This window comes from Anser cygnoides, chromosome 2, assembly GCF_040182565.1.
Source record: "Anser cygnoides isolate HZ-2024a breed goose chromosome 2, Taihu_goose_T2T_genome, whole genome shotgun sequence".
Taxonomy (NCBI): domain Eukaryota; kingdom Metazoa; phylum Chordata; class Aves; order Anseriformes; family Anatidae; genus Anser; species Anser cygnoides.
In genome coordinates, this window is record NC_089874.1 from 62,898,511 (window position 1) to 62,920,904 (window position 22,394).

The following is a 22,394-nucleotide window of genomic DNA, read 5'->3' on the forward strand; positions in this document are numbered from 1 at the left end:
TAACAAACCCAGTGTACTCAGCAGCACCCCATAGGACATGCTTTCCAGACCTTTTACAAGCTTTGTTGACCTCCTCTGGACACATTCAAGCATCTTAACATCCTTTTTAAAGTGTCAAGCCCAGAGCTGCACACAATATTCCAAGTCAGGCAATACCAATGCTAAATATAGTGGGATAATCACCTCTTTTGACTGGCTGGCTGTGTTGTATTTAATGCACCCCAGAATACAGTTTGCCCTCTCGTCTGCCGGGGCACACTGCTAGCTCACGTTGAGCCTGCTGTCATGTCAACCAGCACCATCAGATCCCTCTTTGCAGGGCTGCTTTCCAGACACTCATCTCCCAGTCTATACTTGTGTCTGGCATTACTCCATGCCAAGTGCAGAATCCAGCATTTGTTGTTAAATTTCATGGTGTTGCTGATGGCCAGATCACTGAACAAAGCTGGCCCTAAGACTGAGCCTTGGGGAACACCACTATTGAATGGCCACCAGCCAGATGCAGCCCCATTCATGATGACCATTTGAGCCCTACTGTTCAGCCAGTTCCTCACCTAGCATACCATATGCCTATTCATCTCACAGTTGGACAATTTGTCCAGAAGGATACTGTGAAGGATAGTATCAAAAGCCTTGCTAAAATTCCAAAAAAACTACTTCCTCTACCATTGTGTTAAGTTGTCATGTGTGTACCAGAGAGGGCAGAGCACAGCTCCATTGATCTGTCTCCTTGGATTACTGGATGGTACTTAGTCTACCCACGGGCTCCTGAAGCTCAGCCACCAGGCAGAGCAGTTCTTCTTCCTGGGAACACCCCCCACAGGTGTGCCCACAACTGCTTTCCATCTCTGAAAGCCACCCCAGAAATGCCCTGCAGCCTGAAACCTGGGTGGTGACAAGAATCGACTGAAGCTCTGAGTGGCTGCCTTAGTTCTGCTGGGTACTGGAAGCTCAGAGGAAGCAGACAGCATGGCTTTCTGCTGAGTGGTTGTGCTTGCTTTCTGCCTGCTGTGATTTGAACTGGGGACCCAGACCCCCCTCAGACAACCCTCAGGGACTTCACAAGCCTTGCACACTTCTCAGCATCTGACAATCGCTACTGCTGCTGCCCTCAGGAGAGCAGCTGGATCCTGGAGGGTCTCTCCACTACCCTGGGGTTTCCCTGCCTCAGAAGATCCCCCTGTGCATTGCAACCCACTGCACAGCTGCCAAACTGACCAGCTCCAGAACAGCATGCGTCACTGTACAGCAGAGAATCACAACTCCAATATAAACTGTTCCACAGCTAACAGTACAAACTTACAGACTAGCTTGTCCTGGAAGTTCTTTTCACTACATGTTTTACAGAACCATACCAGCTTTGTCTCTGGTAAATTACATCCCACCTCTTTTTTCCAGAAGTGCTAACATGGGTGTAGGTGTGTGTGCACACAAGTGCACGCGTGGGCATGTTCTTGGACTGCATTTGATTCCTCATGGGAAGACTTCAATAGCTGAATGCTCCAGAATCATAGAATGGCATAAGCTGGAAGGGACCTTAAATATCCTCTAGTTCCAACTCCCTGCCATGGGAAGAAAGTACCAGGCCTAAATTATAAACACCACTAAATATAAATCTCTGTTATAACAATTCAACACACCATCTTAACGTCTGAAGGGAAATAAAGCGATTGGTAAATCAAAACAAGAAAAAAAATGCAAATAATATAACCTCAGATTAACCTGTTTCATATGAGGGATTTAGGCATTTAAGCTTACACGGTGATGCCATAGCCCTGTTGACGGATAAACTTTGCAAGATTTCATTCCTGTCTACTACAGACATTAAGGTAAACACCAGCGAGCCTTGGGAGAGCACTCACCACACCACTGATCGTGTTCCTTTTGCAGCTGCCGTGCAAGCCCACAGGAAGAGGTCACTCAAGGAAGTGAGGTGGAGACAGAAGGTCACACGAGGAGCCATTTTAGCCACAGGCCACAGTAGGAATGGGACTGCGGGTCCTAAATGCTAGACACTAGGTGCATGGTGATAAATAGGGAAACAACAGATCAAACACTTTGGGGAAACCTCACACTTTATTGATCAGGCCACAGTCTTTCAATCAATTAATTGATCACCACGTACTGCATTTCTGAAAAGAAATCTACCACACTGGTTCTACAATGATTATTTTGAGATATGCCTTCATTTGATATTTTAACATCCAAACTTCAACACAACCAGAGCAGAACTCCTTTGCAAGCTCACCACAAAGGGATTTTATGGTTAGACCAGCCCAACTCCACTGTGATTATACAACTAAGCGCATCCTCTGTAGGCCAAAATGTAGAATTGAATGGAACATCGCACCTCCACTCTTTTCCAGAGGTAGTGCTTATGGCCTACCCTAACTAACTACACATTTGGCTGGAACTAAGTACTCTGTCTTCAGTCTCCCCAAAAATCTGTTGGCTTAGCTTACCAGTTTATCTTTGTATAATATATCCCAACGCAAATTATTTTTCTGGATCTTTAGACAAAGAATGCAGATGCAATGTAGCAGTCAGCCAAACAATTTTAACGAGACACTACTAATAATCAAAATTTCATTTTAACTATTGTATGGGATAATTGTATGTCTCAGCTAGAGCACTTATTTAAGATACACCGCCACTGAAGATAATTAAAAATTATGCTTCAGAGAAGGATGCTTTTAATAATTCTGATCAACAGACTAAATATTCAAATACAGTATCTAAAGGCCTAATTGCATTGTTTTAAAAATAATCACAATGATTTCATGGAAAGCAAGAGCGTTTAAAATAAATAAATAAATGTGATTTATTACAGCTAATCTTGATTGTAGAGCCAGTCTTCATTGCTTAATGTAAATGGGCACATTACTATGGTTACGTTTATTATCAGATCTTTTTCTGAGTGTTGTGGTTTAACCCGGCTGGCAGCTAAACACCACACAGCCGTTCGCTCACCCTTCCCCCTCCCTCTCTGGGATGGGGGAGAGAAACGGGAAAGTGAAGCCTATGAGTTGAGATAAAGACAGTTTATTAAGACAGGAAAATAATAATAACAATAATAATAATAATAGTGATAATGGTAATAGTATTAACAATAATAATGTGTACGAAACAAGTGATGCACAATGCAATTGCTCACCACCCGCTGACCGATGCCCAGCCTATTCCCGAGCAGCCGGCCCCCCCACCCCGGCCAGCCACCCCTATATATTGTTTAGCATGACGTCAGATGGTATGGAATACCCCTTTGGCCAGTTTGGGTCAGCTGTCCTGGGTCTGTCCCCTCCCAGCTCCTGCTGCACCCCCAGCCTGCTCGCTGGCAGGACAGAGCAAGAAGCCGAAAAGTCCTTGGCCTGGTGTAAACACTGCTCTGCAACAATTAAAACATCAGCATGTTATCAGCGCTCTTCTCATCCTAATCCATAGCACCCTACCAGCTACTATGAGCTACTTAACTCTGTCCTAACTGGAACCAGGACACTGAGCCTGACATATTAGTGTAAATAATCAAAATACGGTGAAAAAGATTTCAACCTACTATATACTTCTTGTTCTCTAAATCAAGAAAGCACTTGAATTTGGTTACTAACTTTGTCAAACAGGACTGAAGGGGACTAGTAGATCAACCTATCAACAGTGATGACAGTTAAGAAGTTGGTTTTAGGCCAAGAGTCTATAAGACAGGATTGTGTTCAGTCTAGTTTTTACCCAAACAAGCTATGAATTGCAAATTTTCATTTACTGTTTGGGTTGGCCTACAACATCAGGAATTGGTCTACAGAAAAATGCTACAAGTTGGTCCAAAGATGGGAGTATTTCTGATTCTGGTGGAGCCAAGGTTTAGTCACATGATGCCTAGACTTGGTGTCTGGCAACATTTATAGGAATTGGCGCTAACTCTGAAGTTGATCTAACAATGGAAACATTTTATTTTCGAGAGCACAAGAGAAAATGACAGTTGAACAAAGTCTGCACTATCTTTGGCAGTCAAAACCACTTTTTATCCACAAAAATACCGTCAGTGTCACTACATGAAAAGAAATTTCTAATTGAAGCAGGTGTATATCTATGTGAGGTGGGAAGAAAGAACAAAGTTAAAAGTTGTTGGGCCTGTTGCTTTTAGTACACAGAAGTTATCCACAGACGTGACATAAGTATGAAAAATTCAGCCACCAGTAACCAGCTTAAGATGCCAACTACAAAAAAAACATGAGGTATTTTGCCTTGACTGGAACAGTCTGAACCAAGACCAAACCAGACTGACTGTCTTGGTCTTCATCAAAGAGGAAAACTCTGGATGAAATGGAAATTGAATGGAGTTGTCATTGCTCCAGAGCCTTATTTATAAGGGAGACCATACTTCCAAACTACTGGATTCCAAAACAGGAGCAATCCACACACACACACATACACCTCTTACATATTTATTTCTAAATAGTCTAGGGTTATAAGTTGTGGATTTGGGTTTATTTGAACACTATGCATCAGTACAGGTACCTTCAAATGCTGTACCCCTGAGTGGGCATGTTTTATCCTGCTTTAAAACAATGACATAAAACACAATTGTACTGATACGTTTTTCTTGTGATACTCTTAAAGTTTCTCTAGGTCCCTGTCAGACAAAGCAAAGGGTTGTTCAGGCTCTTTGACAGAAACATTCTTCAGAAGTATAACACGCTGAAGCACTGACAGCAAAGTATGTTATCAGAGCAATGGAAAAGTACTTCTGTGGACAACATAATCTAATATGACTGTGGGCCAGAGGAAATCCACTCTTAATCCCCATATTTGTTCTGGTCCTTGAGGATTGACACTGATGAATAAAATAAAAAACTGGGACAGATAAACTCCTGCCTGGTTTTTCTGTCATGTGGTTCCCTTATCCATCACACCATCATCACACAGGGAAAATTATTGTAAACTATTCACTTATGGTGTGTACACCAATACTCCTAACTCCTTTACAAGGCCTAGGAAACAGGCATTGTCCATCCTTCATTCCATAAAAGCATAAATTCAATGAAAAATCTACATGCAAGATCTTTGCTGCTCTCTTCCCACTACACTCTTGCTCTTCAACCTCTTTCAAGTGGAATTCCTCCAGTACAAAACTGAAATCACTTTTTAGCTTTTTTTTTTTTCTTTCCTTTACTGACAGTAATGTACACCGCCAAGCCAAGCCAAGCCAAGCCAAGCCAAGCCAAACCAAACCAAACCAAACCATTTCATATAGTTTTGTTGTACCTTGGGAAACAGCAATCAGAAACCTGTGGAAAGTTTTTAATTTATTTTTTAATTTTCCAGGACTCCCTAAAAACTTCCGTGCTACATCTTTATTCCTTCTAAGCAAGTTACTCCTGTTTTGAAAAATTCCACTGTATGTAAGATAATCTCACTGTCAGAAAGGAATCAGGATTTTTAGCACCTGCATTTTCTGGGACTTTTATTAATAAAACACTGTGTTTGGAAAAGACGGGGTGCTGAACCTTTTAATTGTGAAATCTCCTTAACCTCTCTGATGTCTGTGGCACAAAACTTGAGCCTAGTCACTACTAGGGGAAGAAAAATGACTCTTCAGCTGGGCCAAACAGCCCCACTCAATTTAATCACTGCTGTATCAGTCAACATTTCTGCTGCATGGAGTTCCCATCAACATGGCTCTTAAAAGACGTGCTTACAGCACCCAAACAAAATACATTTCAGTTTGATTCTGCCTATCATTTCATCCAGTGCAATTTCCAAATACCTCTGGGCTGGATAATTAAGAGCAATATTTCATTGTCGGTGTGCAATATATCAGCAACTTGCCAGAGGAAGCAAGATAAGTTATTTTTTCAAGGAAGCAGGAAGCAAATTCCCCAGACTTAGAGCTATATAGGTTACAAATTGTCGTCTTGTGCCTTTCTTGCTATTGCTAGGCTTGAGTTTAGGTCTCGCTAAACTTATTATGTGGGAATAGCCAGAACTGGCATTTTATATTTATACCTAGCACGTGTGAGCAGAAAAAACTAAGCTGACCCATGGACAGTTAGTATGCTACACATTAATAAAGGACTGGTTTTTGGAACTAAATTTGTGGTCAAATCATAGCATGGTAAGGATAATTGAAGGAAAGAGATCATTTTTATGTAAGACCCAAAAATCAGGATATGGTAGCAGCCTCATCAGAAAAACTACATATGTTTACAGATATTCAAATGAAAAATGTCAGGCTAAGGACTGGACAAATAAATTAATCCAAAACAAAGCCAAAAATCTCATTACTTCTTTCCATTCTTCCAACATATATCTGCTACTTTCTATGATAATTCAATATATATCTCTAGTAAGTGGAAATTAGCCCATAATATCAGAGGATTTTGTTTATGCTTAGGATATTTTGATATAAACTAATCATTTTCCACAAAAAGGAAATGATAGAAAAAGTGAAAGTTTTCATTTCAAATTCAGCTGCACCACCTGTTCACAGAATGAGGGAGGACTATGACAAAAAGATTGTAAGTTCTTGTCAGCATGTAATTGAAACTAATAATGAACACATACAAGAAGACAAAAAATAAAATTGAATAGAAAAGTATTGCTGGCATTTCTAACTTCTGAGGGTTTGGCTGTGCAAAAAGACTTTCAGCAATATTGTACTTTGTATTATTACTTTTGCCTTAAGAGGCCAAAGCTGAAAACCAGCTCTCTTCTGTGCAACATCTTTTCTCTCCCTTTTCTTCTAAAACAGTTTGGAGAACTCCAGCATACATGTTTCCTTGGAGAAGGGTAAAGATAAGATGTAGCAAAATGCTGATTCTGACAAATACTGATCAGACTAGGTATGAGGCCTCCTTTTATTCCTCTATCTTACATTCTCTATGGTGACAACCCCTGCAGGATTTCAGTTCCATATATGGATGGCCAGGGATGATCTCTCAAGAGAATTTATAGGTCCTCATATTTCTGGATCTCATGATCATATTCAATCCATAGTTGATAACAAAATTTTCCCACAAACCAGAAAAGTGCCAGCTTCTCCTAGAAATGATAAATAATAAAGAAATAATAAATAATCACAAGATTGTTTTATAACACAAAGTATTAGATTATTTTCAATTGCAAAAGCCTAAACCAGTATCGAATATAAAAAGCCTGTACTGAATATGTAACTAAAAATATTATTCTCAACGTGGAAGGATCCTTCAGTACAAAAACTATGGGAATCACCAGTAAATTCCCTTGCTTCCTATATGAAAAATTAGAATGGGTAACAACATTTGACACCAGTATTACTGAGGTACCATTTTTAATGACATGATAAAACCTCACATTTAAATAGGCCTGGTTCTCTTACTATCATGTGTCTTTTCACTGACTGCCATGAAGTTATTCCCACTTCACTTAGGAGTGAGAGATGACTATATGGTACATTGAACTAATCCCAAGGCGTCTGGACATGGTTATAAAGCTTCTTCAGTCATTTAACAGAGAGAAGCATCCTCTGTGTAGAGTGCTTGGTGAACTCAGTAGCTAAACTGCTATAAAAGGAGAAAGATTTTGCAGATCATGTCATAGCCATCAGTATAAACTATGCGATTTTATTCTGTGTCCACCATCGTATGCCTATGTCTGTACCTTTTATTTTCAATATAATAACAAAATTTTATCTATTGCCATGAGCTGTTATATCACTACTCTAGTATGTTGTTCATTTTTAAATGTTTGCTATAAAGCAAAGATCAGTGGAGTCCATTTAATAGTACTACAGAAATTTTTACTTCTGAGTGCCCTGAGTTTTGCAGCAATAGAGGGACTGCATCAGTGAATCTGTTTTGTGGCCATCATCTTTGGTAGTAGGTAGATATTTCACAGGTAATATGAAAGTAGTTATCAAGTGTTTTGTGCTGTAATTTTACTGATACCTGCAAAATTTTTTTGATCTTTTTGGATTTCAGCAAAGCTTTTGACAGTTACCCATAGGATCCTGCTGGACAAAATGTCCAGCGTACAGCTAAACAAATACATCATGCAATGGGTGAGCAATTGGCTGACGGGCAGGGCTGAAAGGGTTGTGGTAAATGGGGCCACAACAGGCTGGCAGACGGTCACCAGTGGGGTCCCCCAAGGTTCCATTTTAGGGCCAGTGCTCTTCAATGTTTTTATAAACGATTTGGATGTAGGACTAGAAGGTGTTTTGAGCAAATTTGCTGATGACACTAAACTTGGAGGAGTTATGGATTCAGATGAAGGTGAAAAGGCCTTGCAGAGAGATCTGGACAGATTGGAGAGCTGGGTGATCACCAACCACATGAAGTTTAACAAGAGCAAGTGCCAAGTCCTGCACCTGGGATGGGGCAACCCTGGCTATACGTACAGACTGGGTGACAAGACGCTGGAGAGCAGCCCTGCAGAGAGGGATCTGGGGGTTTTGGTTGGTAGCAAACTGAATATGAGCCAGCAGTGTGCCCTGGCAGCCAGGAGGGCCAACCATATCCTGGGGTGCATCAAGCACGGCATTGCTAGTCAGTCAAGGGAAGGGATTGTCCCGCTCTGTTCTGTGCTGGTACAGCCTCACCTCGAGCACTGTGTGCAGTTCTGGGCACCACAGTACAAAAAGGACATTAAACTGTTGGAGAGCCTCCAGAGGAGGGCGACGAAGATGGTGAGGGGCCTAGAGGGGAAGATGTATGAGGAGCGGCTGAGGTCACTTGGCTTGTTCAGCCTGGAAAAGAGGAGGCTGAGAGGAGACCTCATCGTGGCCTACAGCTTCCTCACGAAGGAGAATGGAGGGGCAGGCGCCAATCTATTCTCTTTAGTCACCAGTGATAGGACCCGCTGGAATGGTGTCAAGCTGTGACAGGGGAGGTTTAGGCTAGACATCAGGAAGAGGTTCTTCACCGAGAGGGTGGTCGCACACTGGAACAGGCTCCCCAGGGAAGTAGTCACTGCACCAACCCTGTTGGAGTTTAAGAAGCATTTGGACTATGCACTTAGTCACATGATCTGAATTTTTGGGTAAACCTGTGTGGTGCCAGGAGTTGGACTTGATGATCCTTATGGGTCCCTTCCAATTCAGGATATTCTATGATTCTATGAAAACTCATGCAACAAAAAAATCCTTGGAGATATTCTAAAGCCATCTGGACACGGTCCTGGGCAACCTACTGTAGGTGGCCCTGCTTGAGCAGAGCAGCTGGACCAGATGATCTTCCAACCTCACCCACTCTGTGATTCTCTGGAAATGAAACCCCTCCACTCTTGCAAACGTGGTGTAGCAGTACACCTCTAGAACTACTTAATTCTGCTCACAAAAGGTGAATATACTTTTAACACAATATAGCTACTTCCATTCTAGCCAAAACAGTTATAATACACAAACCGGTATAGTCAGCGTTTTCACTGACAGTTACAGAATAAAATATATGTGAGTGAAGTGGCTTCTTAACTCCCTCCACTAAGAATTTCACTCGTGCCAAAGCTCAGTGGGTTTATATGCCTTCTGCATTTTGTAATCTTCCCTAATAAAACTGTGGATGTTTTCGTTATTGTGTTATTGAGATAAGTGGATAATCTTTCTTTTTTCATTTTCTTTTTTCTTTTTTCTTTTTTTTTCTGTTTTTCTTTTTTCTTTTTTCTTTTATGGATCCACTCAAGTTTATGGTTTCTTGAATTCTTAACTTCATGGTAGCATTAACAATCAGCTCTTACATACAATTAACAGCTAACCTTTACCCACGATGAATTCATTATACATTTCAATTTGGGTAAAAAAGATGTAACTACAATTCTCATTAATGAAGAGCCTCTTTATTTTATAAAGACAAGGAAAATTCCAAGTGTCTTGGTTTCAACATGAATCTCTGAAAATCACAACTGTCCAGAGAGGTTTCAATGGTACCACGCACCTTTCCATGCACTTTGTTTGCACTGACATGTTTTGAGCTTGTGCTCTTCAGCATCACAAAAAAAATAAAAAATACATAAAACCTATATAAACTCATAATGCATTTCCAGATACTAAGCCTAAAACCCTCTCAAAAAGTCTTAGAATCTTCTCACCACTGATGAAGCTAAGGAGCAGGTAAGCAGAAGATGTGCTTCAGCTCTGAAGGGGAACTTTTTTAAAAAATAATCTTCTGTCCGAACCATCTCCATGATACCTTCTGTCTTCACATATCTAGGATATGTCTAACAGCAACAGCAACACTTAGACTGACTTTGGTCAGTGCAGAATGTAACCCACTGCCTTCACATACACACACAGTTGCAGTTTTCAGTCCAGTTATTCCTACAGAGTCAGAACAGGGAAGAGAAAAGACAGACAGTCGTTCTCTCTTCTGATATCTTGAATAGAAGAATACCAACTGACATTTAGAGTAATCATCTGTATACAAAAGTCTTTGCAAACAATGTGGTTGCAGTGGTGTGAATAGGGTTTAAATCACCTTGCAGGAGCTTTACTCCTAGTGACAGCTCAGATCCCACTTGAATTTTACAAGCAAGGAAGACTTGGTGGGTGGCATCCCTGCCTTTGGCAGGGGCATTTGAACTAGATGATCTTTAAGGTCCTTTCCAACCTGAGCCATTCTAGGATTCTATGATTCCAGGATTGACAGATAAACTATTTTCTATATTTCATAGGACATATGGTACATAAATCTTTGGGACAACCATGAAGTTTGACAGCACTGTTTTTAGAGATACTTTCCAGAGGAAAGCAACTTGCCTAAGGTCACCTAGCAAATCAATGGCAAAATCAATGTCAGGCTCTAGATATTCCCTCCTTTAGTCTCCTTTTCTAAAAAACTCCATCATCACTACCACATTTCAGAAAGCGATATGACACAAATTGATTTTGATTTTTAAAAATGAAGAAAGTTTATTGTATAATGAAGTGAGTGCTTACTAATTGACCTTCTGACCAGATTGTCTGAGACTGTTTTGACAAACAAGAACATCAACTCCTAACAGATTTGATTAAATTAGTAACTACAGCAAGCTTTTGCTAATAACTAGGTTTAACAGAGCACATTATTTAATATCTTATTTGCACACCCTAATGAAACAACCATTAATGTACTTTCTAATGTCATCAACACCACTGCCAGTGGAGATGAAAACGTGATAACTTCAAGGTCCCAAAGTGAGGAAAAATTACTAACAGGAAGGAAGAAGATGGAAAGGAGAGGGGGAAAGAGAAGTCATTTGTAATTATCCAGTGGGTCTTAATTCCTAAGTTTACCCTGCTGTATTTGATAGCTGATGCTATTTCAGTCATCTGTATGGGATGTATTCCTCCCACCTAACTTTAGGCATGGAGTCTCACAAATTGTGAGCATGATTTCTTTAACACCACTCCAATGGAGAAAGACTTAAAGTCCATGGAACATTTTGTGTAGCTATAAAGGGACTAAGAAGCCTCCCCTACAAGAGCCTCGCTTCATTTGTATCAAGACATCCTTGACACTCTGCCACTGGGTAGACAATAAAACTGAGAGAACAAGCATACTGGCACTGATTCTGTGGTTATGAAGACATAGGGAGATGCCTCCATGGTCTAGTTCTGACATCAGTGTCACTTTAACCACTGTAACAAAGAGCTCATTTTTAAAAAACACACTAGAAACCCTGACCAAGTATTTGCTCAGTTTCTCTGGGTTCCAAGCCTGGTGAGACATGGTTCAAATATGTCTCTACTGCTTTCAAAATCACAACAGTGGTTTTGTGCAAACATACTCAGAAGACCAAATATGGCAGCTTCTGTTGTAAAGACTTAATGAGGTGCTAATGTGAAACCATGGACACTACGCAGAAGCTAGAGACAGGACTTACATATATGAGCTTGCCAACCTGACTCTAAGAAGCTTGAAGGAGTCTGAGGTAGTGAAAATATTTCAGTTTCACCGATACAGAGTTTTATACAGATTTTTAAAAACAAATATTTTATGTCATTCTGGTTTCAGGGAAATACCAGCCCAATATAACAACATATGTGTAAGTACAAGTTAGTGATATAGCAAAATGTTATTTCACTTCTACCTAGCAGTATTTGATGGAAAGCAAACAAACAAACATAAACAAACAAACTGTTGGCCCTGCTGCTTAATAAAACCACATCAAAGGGCTTTAATTTTGCAACTCTCTTTTGCATTAAGAAAAAATATACCATCCAGCAAGCTAAAGGGTCAGTTTCCCTGAATCCACAGATAATTAATATATGGCCAAGAAGATCAAGGGCCTACTCATTAATCAGGAAAATAATATGCATATATGGAAAGCCTTCCTTATATGTATTCATATATTCTTGCATTTTTATTTACACAACCTTAAAAAGAATTCTTATACTTGCTCTTTTTGTCATCTACCTATCTCTCTAAATATGTATTAGTTGTGTGTATTTCAGATGAAGAACATGATACTATGCTATAATAATTTTTGATTCAGCACCAGGTAGACAACCCTCATACCCTGAATAGCACACCAGACTAAATGCCTCAGCAGTTCATGTTATAGCTGGGGCTTTAAACTACTCCGTAAAGAAAAAGCTCCTCTTCTAGGCTTTTGGCTTTGAGCAGCTCACTGGATTAGATGGGCTTTATGTTTTTAACAACTTGCTTTCCAGATGTTAAATGGCTCTAAGGATTAGATGCATTTTATTAAAACCAGCATGTCCCAGCTTTGAGCTGGAGTTATCCACAATGTGAAACACTGTTTATTCCACAAATCATCAGAGAACAGAAGGAGAAGGACACCACTGAAATCACCAGATTAAGACAAGCGTGAGCAGATTTAACCTAGCATTTTTTTCTTTCACTAAATTCCATAGAAATATCTCCATTAAAGACATACTTTTTTTTTTTTCTTTTCGTATTTCCCATTCAGTTTTGAAGTGTTGGACGAAATTGACAATTTGTCCAAAAAAAAAAAAGAGAGAGAGAGAGAGAGAGCTAGTGGAAAAAAATTCTCCATTTTCACTGATGTTAGATGTGTTATATCTCTATGTCAAGCCAATAGCTTAGTATTTTTGATCAAGTAGTAAAGCAGGCTTAGCACTAACTGGCCCCAATTGCTTCCGGTTGCAATTCCATTGGCTAATGAATGAGTCCTTCCACTTTCCAAGGCTCTTTGGTCCCTTCTGACCCCAATCCAGGAGTGCGTATAGCCATGGAAACATGAGGCGGCTAGCGACCTCAAGCTAGTCAATCTTCCACAGAGTGGATGATGTGCAAGTGATTCTCCTGGGTTGAGGAGCAGGTTGCAGGATTTAAAATAAATAAATTAATAAAGCGAAATACATCTTTTCACCTCTTCAGAGCCTTTATAGCAAAGAATTTCAATTCAGATAAAAATTAATGAAAAACAAACAAAAGAGTATTAAGCTCTCTTATTTTAAAAGAAATCTCTATACCTCCTGAGGCAGGGAACAGAACAGAAAAATATAGTACAAAGGTAATTTTAATCATTTTAGAAATACAGAATGGGCATCTGGGTCCTCATCTCCTCAGCTGCAGAGAGACCAGACCTTGTTAGAAAGAAAAGAAAAGAATTTTTTTTTTTACCAAAGAACTAGCTCTCAGGGTGACCTTATAGCTCCTTGCTGTGTTGCTTTTGTGGGTTTTTGTTTGTTTTTGTTTGGTTGTTTTTTTGTTATGTTTTGTTATTAAAAAAAAAAAGTTCAAGAAGAAGTGTGATAATCTAGCCTGTGACAGCACCAGCAACTATAAGTATGGGTAAGCCCTTACTTATGTAACTCATAATACCTAACTCTTTGTATGCACTCCAGTAACCAGTGCTTCCTCAAGAATTACTGGGGATAAATTTCATACCAAATGAACAGTAGGATATATGTGGTTCAAACTGTAATCCCCAGTGACCAGACAGTTGTAAAAAGCACCATCATCAATGATGCCAGGTTCATTAGCTCTCGAAAGAATGAATTATCTCTGCTGTGATATTGAATGCTGACTCTGTTTGGCACCATGTCTGTGTCTACTGCAGAAAAAAATTATTGCACAGAGCTAACTGCAGTGAGATATAAAACCCTAGTGTTAGTGATCTGAGGGGTTCTTGCTTTGAATGGTTTGAGCTGTGTACATAAAGCTGGTCAGTTACTGACAGCTGAAACCCTACCAGTTCCTGATTCAATCAGTTGACAGTCCAGTCCTTGGACAAGTCAGTATGATTTCTGTTGACTCGCAACTTAGGGGCTGATACCTGCTGGACCCACCTGGCAGTGCAGAGGGAAGAAAAGGCCATCTAAAATCTCTGAAAAGGCAGATGGAGAGGTTATGAGCCTTGGTCATTTGGAAATATCTCCATACTCCTCCTATTTTCAGAAATATGACATTTTCCATGACATTTATACTTCTTGAAGGGAAATCAGAACAAAACAGCCAAACAGAGAACCACATCTTCAGTAACAACTAAGAATTAATTATTCAGATACAAAAGAACCGATTATGAAAAGTGTAACTAATTTGTTTGATAAGTAACTTATTGGAGCTCAGCAATTTCTCCCTTTACATAATTAGATGCAGAGCTAGTGGAATTTCCACACTGCGATCCACACTGCCCACTATTTTCAGAGAGTTGGCTATATAATTTATCTGTTCTCCTAGAGCTGCTGCTAGTAGAAGTCTGTATCATCGATCATGTCAATAAAAAGACAGTAGGTTTGCAACTGTGCTTGAAACTTCAAGATTTCCTCCTTGCACTCCATGTATCACTTACATTCCCAGACAGCATTGGTGGAGGAGAGGCATGGTTACTGCTTCAAGTATCTCTGGCAGTCACTATAGTTGTCAAAAATCCCCCATTTTTCAACCAGTTTTCTTTTGGTCCATATTATTGCAGCTCTCTGGCCTCCAGTGCATAAAACCCATTTCCATCTTGCCCAAATCCCTCTTCCTCACACAAATTGACTCCAAAAAAGACCCTTCACTCTCTTGAATTCAAGGTTCTTGCACACCTCTAATGACTGAAATACAAATGGGAAGGACTAATAGGGTTTTTATAACAGCTCCACGCTCTGCCTAAATTTATCTTTTTCCCTGCAGGCATCGGGAGCTGACACCTCTTTGACTCTTTGTCCTTAAACACATAAGACCACAGTTCCACCCACTCGTGAGCAGGAAATATGAGAGACCAGCAGCCGTTTAGACCTGCACCACTTCCCTCAACTGCTCCCTGTCCTGATTCCTGTGATAGCTGGGACCCCTGAGACTGAGGAAGAGCCTTTCTCTGATAGTGTGAAGGTTGGCACAAAAAAGGTTGGTTCTTTTTCACCTGAGTCTCCATCTGATGCAAAATTGGAAGTGATGCTTTGAGCGACATTTACTAGATTAAAGCTTCAGCCAAAGGCAGGTTTTGGATTTGCAGTTTGCCATGGTTGTAAACCGGGAAGTTTTATCATTTTAACTTCAGCATCCTCCTCCTTCCAGATCACTTTTTAAACTCCTTTCATACTCAAGCTTACACTGCAGTGAGCCCTTCTACACCCCTGCATCAGTTGGAAACCAAAGATTCTCAAAGATTCTCAGCTGGTGCTTGCTGAAATAGAAAATAAATCCTTCAACAGAAGACTGGGAGAAATGGGAGACATATTTCACTTGCTAAGAGAAATGACTCACTTCTGCTTCTCTGCAAATCTCATTCCCTGAGGAGCTGCTCAGAGCCAGAAAAAGAGGGAGAGGGAGAAGTGGGAAGTGCAAAAGCAAAACTGCAAGAGCAAAGCTTTTAGCATTTTCAGACCAGTCCCTCATTAATTGCATCATGCAGGGACTAGTGGAAAAAAGAAAAAAAGGTACTTTCATTTTCAAAGCTCACTTAATAGCATGATGACTGGCAGTGCATGGAGTATGCACATCAGCTAATGAACAGTCAGCTATACCATAACATACTGGTAAATGCCTTTGGGCTGATAGCAAAGCAATTGCTCATCCTTTTTATTTATATATTCAACAAAACAAAATCACCAAGTAAAATCTAATTATAAGCCCAAATGTCTATCATTCAGGATACTAGAGCAATCTCTCCAATTACACAGCACTGGCTGTGAAGGACAGTCTAAAGAGAAATCCCTAGGAATGCTGAACAAAAAGGCCTATGAAATCCTAACAATATCGCCCCCCCTCCCCCCCAACCCATGGTACATGGCTAATAGATGTGGATATGAGTCTTTTAGAGTAATGAACAAAAAAAATCCCTTTTCCTCAAACAGTAACCTGTTGCTGACACTCTAGTTCCAATGTTATCCCCTAGGAAAATGAAACAAATGAAAGGAAGGATAGCATCTCTTAAAACAAAAATACTTAGAACTTAATATAATTGTTGTAGAAATATTAATGTTGCCAATGTTTCTGTATGGTAAGTGGGCATGTTAGGAACATTATTACCAATATAAAGATGGTGAGGAAAAAAAAAAAGGAGACAGAAATTAAGTGACTTATTAAATGGCCAAGACATTGAATAATATAAAAGTCAACATTTTAATTAATTTTTTTAATGACTGAATTAAATTGCTGTATCACAACTCTCTCCAGTTTCAAAAATCTATTTCCTTAGGGTCTAATTCACATCTCACTCATAACTATAAATCAGGAATACTTTTGCAGATGTGAATGAATTACATAGGACTAATTTCAGAAATGAAACAGACAATTGGTATCTGAAGAAAATATAAAAAAATGCTGCTATTTGCTGCTGTTGCTAATGACAGAAGAAATAGAAAGGAAGTTGCTCAGAAAAAAAATCCACAGAAATATTCTTGTCAGCATAAGAATATAGGAATAGACTTCAAAAGATCTTCTCAAACAGCAAGAAAGTATGTTTATCCATCTAATAATTGCTTGTTAAAGGGAAAATAACCTTTGTTAGCAGGAGTGTGAAGCCTGTAGAATTTCCTTTTCCTTTTTTTTTTTTTTAAATAATTTTTATTTGCTAAATAGATCTCTAGATGAGAACGTGCTTTCTTTTCTCAGTAATTTTTTTTGGCCTTGAAATGGAAGCTGCAAGCTATTTGATAAATGGATCAAAATAGCCTCCCATCCTCCATCCCCGGAGGAACTATCTGTGAAGTACCATCTATTCCTTGCATAAAATCACATTTGAAAATAATTTGGTAGCATGATACAAGCACCTCAAAATAAAAGATTTTTTAAAAAACGTTGTTGACATAGATAACATTTCTGAATTCTTTTCAGTTCTGATGCATGTGTGTGAGGGAAAAAAAAAAAAAAAAGAAAAAAAAAAGTTTGCTCAGCGGGATATTAGCCAAACAAAAACAAGGGAAAAGGGGGCAAACACTCGTGTTACAGTATGTGTGTATTAGAATCTGAATACAAAATAAGCATCTGAAAATTAGTGTCTGAATATGAAATATCTATCATTTGGAAAGATGTGGAAGTCCTCCAGTCCAGGAATGAAAAACAACACCAATCCCTACTTGAGCCAGAAGAAATAAAGCATTATTAGCAGAAAACACCTCTCCAAGTAGTAATACTGGTGAGTCATTCAGAAGCAAATCCACAGACTGGTATCCTCATATAAACCTTTCAACAAATTGTTATAAATAATGAGCAAAGGGGAACAAATCACACTCTATGGTTCGCTAACCATTCAAGAACTGGGAGTAAAAGGGTCAACGCCATCTAATAAATTCACTCTTAGGAACTGTTGTCCTCTGCTTTATTTCTGCCTCCCCATCAGCAGATGCTTCTTGCTTCTCCCTGATTTTGTTGCAGCAGCAATGTGAGGCTGGAAACGTGCTGAGGACCCCACAGCCCGTGTTTCAGCAGGTGTGTCTTCCTCTTGCCCCTCTCTCTCCACTGGGCTTGCCCCAGAGCAACTGGGCTTGAAAACAGACCACACACGTCCACACGCAGAGTACAGTGCACTTATGCACTGTGGCTAGGTCCTACCTTTTAATCCAGTGCAACTCAGCCAAAGACAGCAGGAGACCAGGAGTGTGACCCACTCAGGGGCAGAATGGTCCCTCCTTGTAATCCATTATTTGAGTGGCATTTTAAAGCCCCTTACTGACATAGATAATAGCTCTGAAAAGGAGAGGGAGCTGAGTCCCCCAAGCCTACATATCTGTGTTCACCAGTTATATAGCAATGTAAGGAAAGCCAGCACATCTGTCCAAAAGTGCATTTTTCCCATCCAATCTAATCACTAGAACCATCAACCTCCTGAAAAAAATAAAAAAATAAATTAGAGAAGAAGCCTGTATTCAGCTGAATAACCTGTATTTTACTCCTGAGCCCTCAATCTAGGCTTGCATATGTTCATCATGTCCGAATTCAGATGCGTAGGCATACACAATATAAAACAGTGTCTTTAACTACCTTTTATGACAGTCATTGCTAAGAACAGCCCATCTTCTTCCCCCAAATGGATGTTTTCACTAATTGATTAATTGTAGCCAACAAAATTGCACAACTTGTGTTTTGACAACTTCTCACTGTTACTGTCTCTAGACAAGCCCTGTTTGCTGCACTTCACCATGCTGGGCCTTTTGGCAGTCTCCCGAATACAATTATTCTAGCCAACAATCGCAATTTAGCACTCAAAGCAAACCTACTAATATACAAAGGTCTGTAATTCAGTAATTTGGAAGACACTGTACCTACAAACCCATTTGTATTTTTTTTAGGACTCATGGTTTCTTGCAAATGTATATGTCTTGTCACAGATTGGTGACCAGATGAATACCTGTCTCTGTACTCATGCTCAATTCATTGGCATATCTCTTCATCTTGACATGACCTTGTGCTGTCAAATAAGAGGCAGCAAAAACTCAGCTTAGAAATTTATGTAAGCAAAGAAGTCAAAACAAAAAGCTGTCTTCCTGTGTGCGTGTTGAAAAAGTGTTGTAATATTTTCCTTTCTCTGTATTTTTTTTTTCCTTTTCCTCCACAATTGTTCTATTTTACAGAAAAATAGCTCATTCTTTCAAAAGTATCTATGGTATGTCAACAGTAGACATCCAGGTACTTGGGTATATACCATTGCTAAGATTTCTGCTGTGGATCATCCCTGATTTTTTCTGAAAAGTATAACAGACCCATTAAAAAAAAAAAAATTAAATCTGATTCAAGAGGTATTCCATGTTTTAAATAGGGGGCATATATTTGGATCTATAATCTCTCTAATGCTAGAATAAATGTGATTGTGTCCACTCTAAATAAACTATATAATGTTTATCACAACAATAAAGTAACAAAATACAACAGACAGACAATGGACTTTTACAAGCAGACCTTTTCTCCTATTTTCCAAGAAGTAATTTCCAGTACAATTAATCAAAACTGCTCAAGTCAGGAGCACAAGGTGTAAGCCGACAGCTTCTTTGAAGGGAATGAGATCAGAATCACATGCAATCTCACTGACACAAGGCAGAGATCAGGTAAACCACATGAACCATGTAAATTTGACCTGACAATTACGCAAAGCTTAACCGAGTTTAATACAAAAAAAAAAAAAACCCACAAACCTGCTAGCATTGCACCCTTTTCCCCTTAGTACTGCACTTAACGAAAATGGAGAGAAGGTTGTAAGGACGGCTCTTCACATGGTGTTTTCAGCCTGGCAACAAGAAGGAAGTGCCAAAATTCTCAGGTCAATGCTTCAGTGTCCTTTGCAGCACATAGTTCAACAAAGTTGACTCAGATCAAATTCACATAACTTCGAAATCAAGTTTTTGTGAGTAAAAAGTAATTTTAAATGCTTGAACAACTCAGCCTACAGAAACACTGACTGGAAGCTGAGCAGCACTTTTTTTTTTTCTTGTTCACATTGATTCTACCCATACCCTCATCACATCACTCTCACATCCTATCTTGATCTCTAGCACATCATATTTCAGTAAAGTGAAAGTAAGAGCACAAATACAAGCATGCTATTTTATCAAAATGAAAATAAGCCAACACTGTAGACTTTAATGTGAGCACATGAAACATGTGTTTGAATCCTTGCTCTGACACTTTTTTCTGTGTGCTTATACTCTAGAATTTTAAGGCTATTTAAGTGTTTTCTGCAGCTACTGATACCTAAATTGCTTTATTTTCAGTATACATGTGTAAAATAGGATGATAATGCCTACCTCCTTGCAATAGCATCTACTTTTCTAAAACATGTACTGAAGTAAAGACTGCAGGGTGCCTGGAAACCACAGTAGCGGAGATCAAATAAGTAGAAAAACAATCATGCAGTTTTAGTTTCAGATCTTGCATTTTTAATTTTAATTAGAGATTTTTTTCAGGGTATTATGGAAGAGTAAACATTTAAACACATCAGCTTTAACATGGAATCTCACTAGAAGCACAACCACTGTAGACAATCTCCTGCCCTTTTTTCATTCTGCTAAGCAAGTTATTTTCTTTCATGTACTCCAGTCTTGCCAGTTCATATTCCAGATTATCTCCCAATCACAGTGGCAATGAAAGAGGAAGGAGTTAGCTGATGGAAAGCAAAGGAAGTTCCACACCCACTCAGTGATCCAAACATGCTATCTCAAGAAGACTCCAGGTTACAGAAATAAACATGTTGAGAGTATGTGTAGAAAATCTTTAATAAAAAGAAGTAAGTAAACAAGAGAAGATTGAGGTAAATATACTGTACATTAGTAGTACATAGTACAGTTTTGAGAGGAAGAGTTGGGCAGAAAGAAGGATGGGTCTGACTACATAGAAAACTTGAAGAAACTTTCTTTTTAAGGCCAGGAAAAAAATACCACGCTACATTCAGCACCACTATGTATATATATAGTGTATATATAGTATGCAGGGAATGGAACAGAGATGTAAAGAGATGCCTTTATTTCTCAAATCTGTTATATTAAAACATATACCTTCATTAACACAAAGTTCTGAGTACGGAAGTCCTCTTCAGAGGACCCAAGTGGAGTGGCCGTATACACAACACAAATGACTGGTGTTTCTGTAGACTGCAGTAGGAACTAAAGTTCTCAGTGTCTCTCAAAGCCTCATTTCTTTTATTCAGACATCCAACAAAGAGTGTACAGTGCAATCACTACAAAAATCTGAAACAGAAACAATTCCCATTATACGTCTCTTTGACCTGTGCAAAAAAATAAGTAAGTAGTGCATGCCTTTGGATCTGAACAGGATCTTGTTTCAGAAAGGCTTTTCCAAAATCAGTAACTATGGGGGAAGTCAAGTTTTTGAGTATTTGTCACATAAATGTGTTATACTGATAAACCATCAATTCATTTATTTTCAGTACATAAGCTAAGTGCTCTTTTGTTAGAACAGGGGTAAATTGTAGTCTCTGCTGTATAGTCATATCACGAGTATTAGAACCTGCGTGGATCACATCTTTTTGTTCTTATGAATTAAAGCTGTAACAGAAGCTTGAAATCTCAAGTACTCGATGTAATTATACCAAATAAATGTGATAAAGAGAAGACATCTGTGTTATTAAGTATCACAAAAGTAATGAGTGTTTTTTTACTTATTTGTTTTCAGTAAACTTCAATGTTGATGCTTTTTTTCAGAGTAACATTCAAAAGAAATCTCCACTGAGACAGAAGCTAATGTAAGAAACACAGGTTTCTATTTAATATTTCATTCATAAAATAAATTAGACAGTATAGCAATGCAGATGAATAACAAGTAAAATATTTTGACAAACATGAAAATGTCACAGACCCCAAGACTCATCTTTAAATCAGACTGGCCAGCTAATATTTCATCCATATTATGTGGATCGGTTATGTTGATTGACCATTTGCATGAGATGCACCATTTCCCTTTAGTATCACAATCCCCTATTAGTGAGCAGCAGCATGTTTTTAAAAAAATAGTAAATTAAAATTATTTTCAAGACTGGCTGACAACAAGCAGTACTGAAGAAGAACAGTGGAAAGTTGAGAGTGGGGCTGAGGAAAGGCAAAATGGTTCACATAGGCATAGTTGGCATCCATGAACACTGCAGCTCTGGACTGAAGTTTTTCTTCTGAGTTTCTGGTTGTACTTAAGCCAAGACAACTGAGGCAGAACTGCCTGTCTCAGGGCCTTTTGATTTTCTGCTTCTGCCTGAGCAGATGTTTTAAGAATACACGTATAAAAAATTATATATATTAAAGAAAATGAGTCACTCCATTTCACATTAAAAAAAAAATTGTTTCTGGGCAGTTCTTTAATCCCATTTGCTTCCCTCTCCCTGTGATAAAGTGGATTCCCTTTGTCTATATCCACATCTGAAACTAGGAACACCATCTGTCAACTCTGACTATTTTCCAGAACCATGACAAGAATATTTTGAATTTCTTGTCAGGACAAATCTCCTCATTCTGCATAAAAGTACTGAAGAATAGGATTTAGAGGTTTATTTTCTTTAGTGTTTTACTTGGGGTCTCACAACACGTGAAGATA

General features: G+C 39.0%; 1 protein-coding gene across 16 annotated transcripts in view; it reads right to left on the reverse strand.

Moving 5' to 3' along the window:
• The window catches only part of PDE1C (phosphodiesterase 1C), a 316,420-nt gene that overhangs the window by 122,503 nt on the left and 171,523 nt on the right, over positions 1 to 22,394 (reverse strand). Inside the window, exon 1 of one of the 16 annotated variants that reach the window (XM_048075564.2) lies at positions 1,863 to 16,112. The exons of the other annotated variants lie outside the window; for them this stretch is intronic. Coding sequence (XP_047931521.2) covers positions 1,863 to 1,963 — 101 coding nt within the window. The 5' untranslated portion in view covers positions 1,964 to 16,112. Of the gene's footprint in view, positions 1 to 1,862; positions 16,113 to 22,394 lie in introns of those variants that run through there. 16 annotated transcript variants of the gene reach the window in all.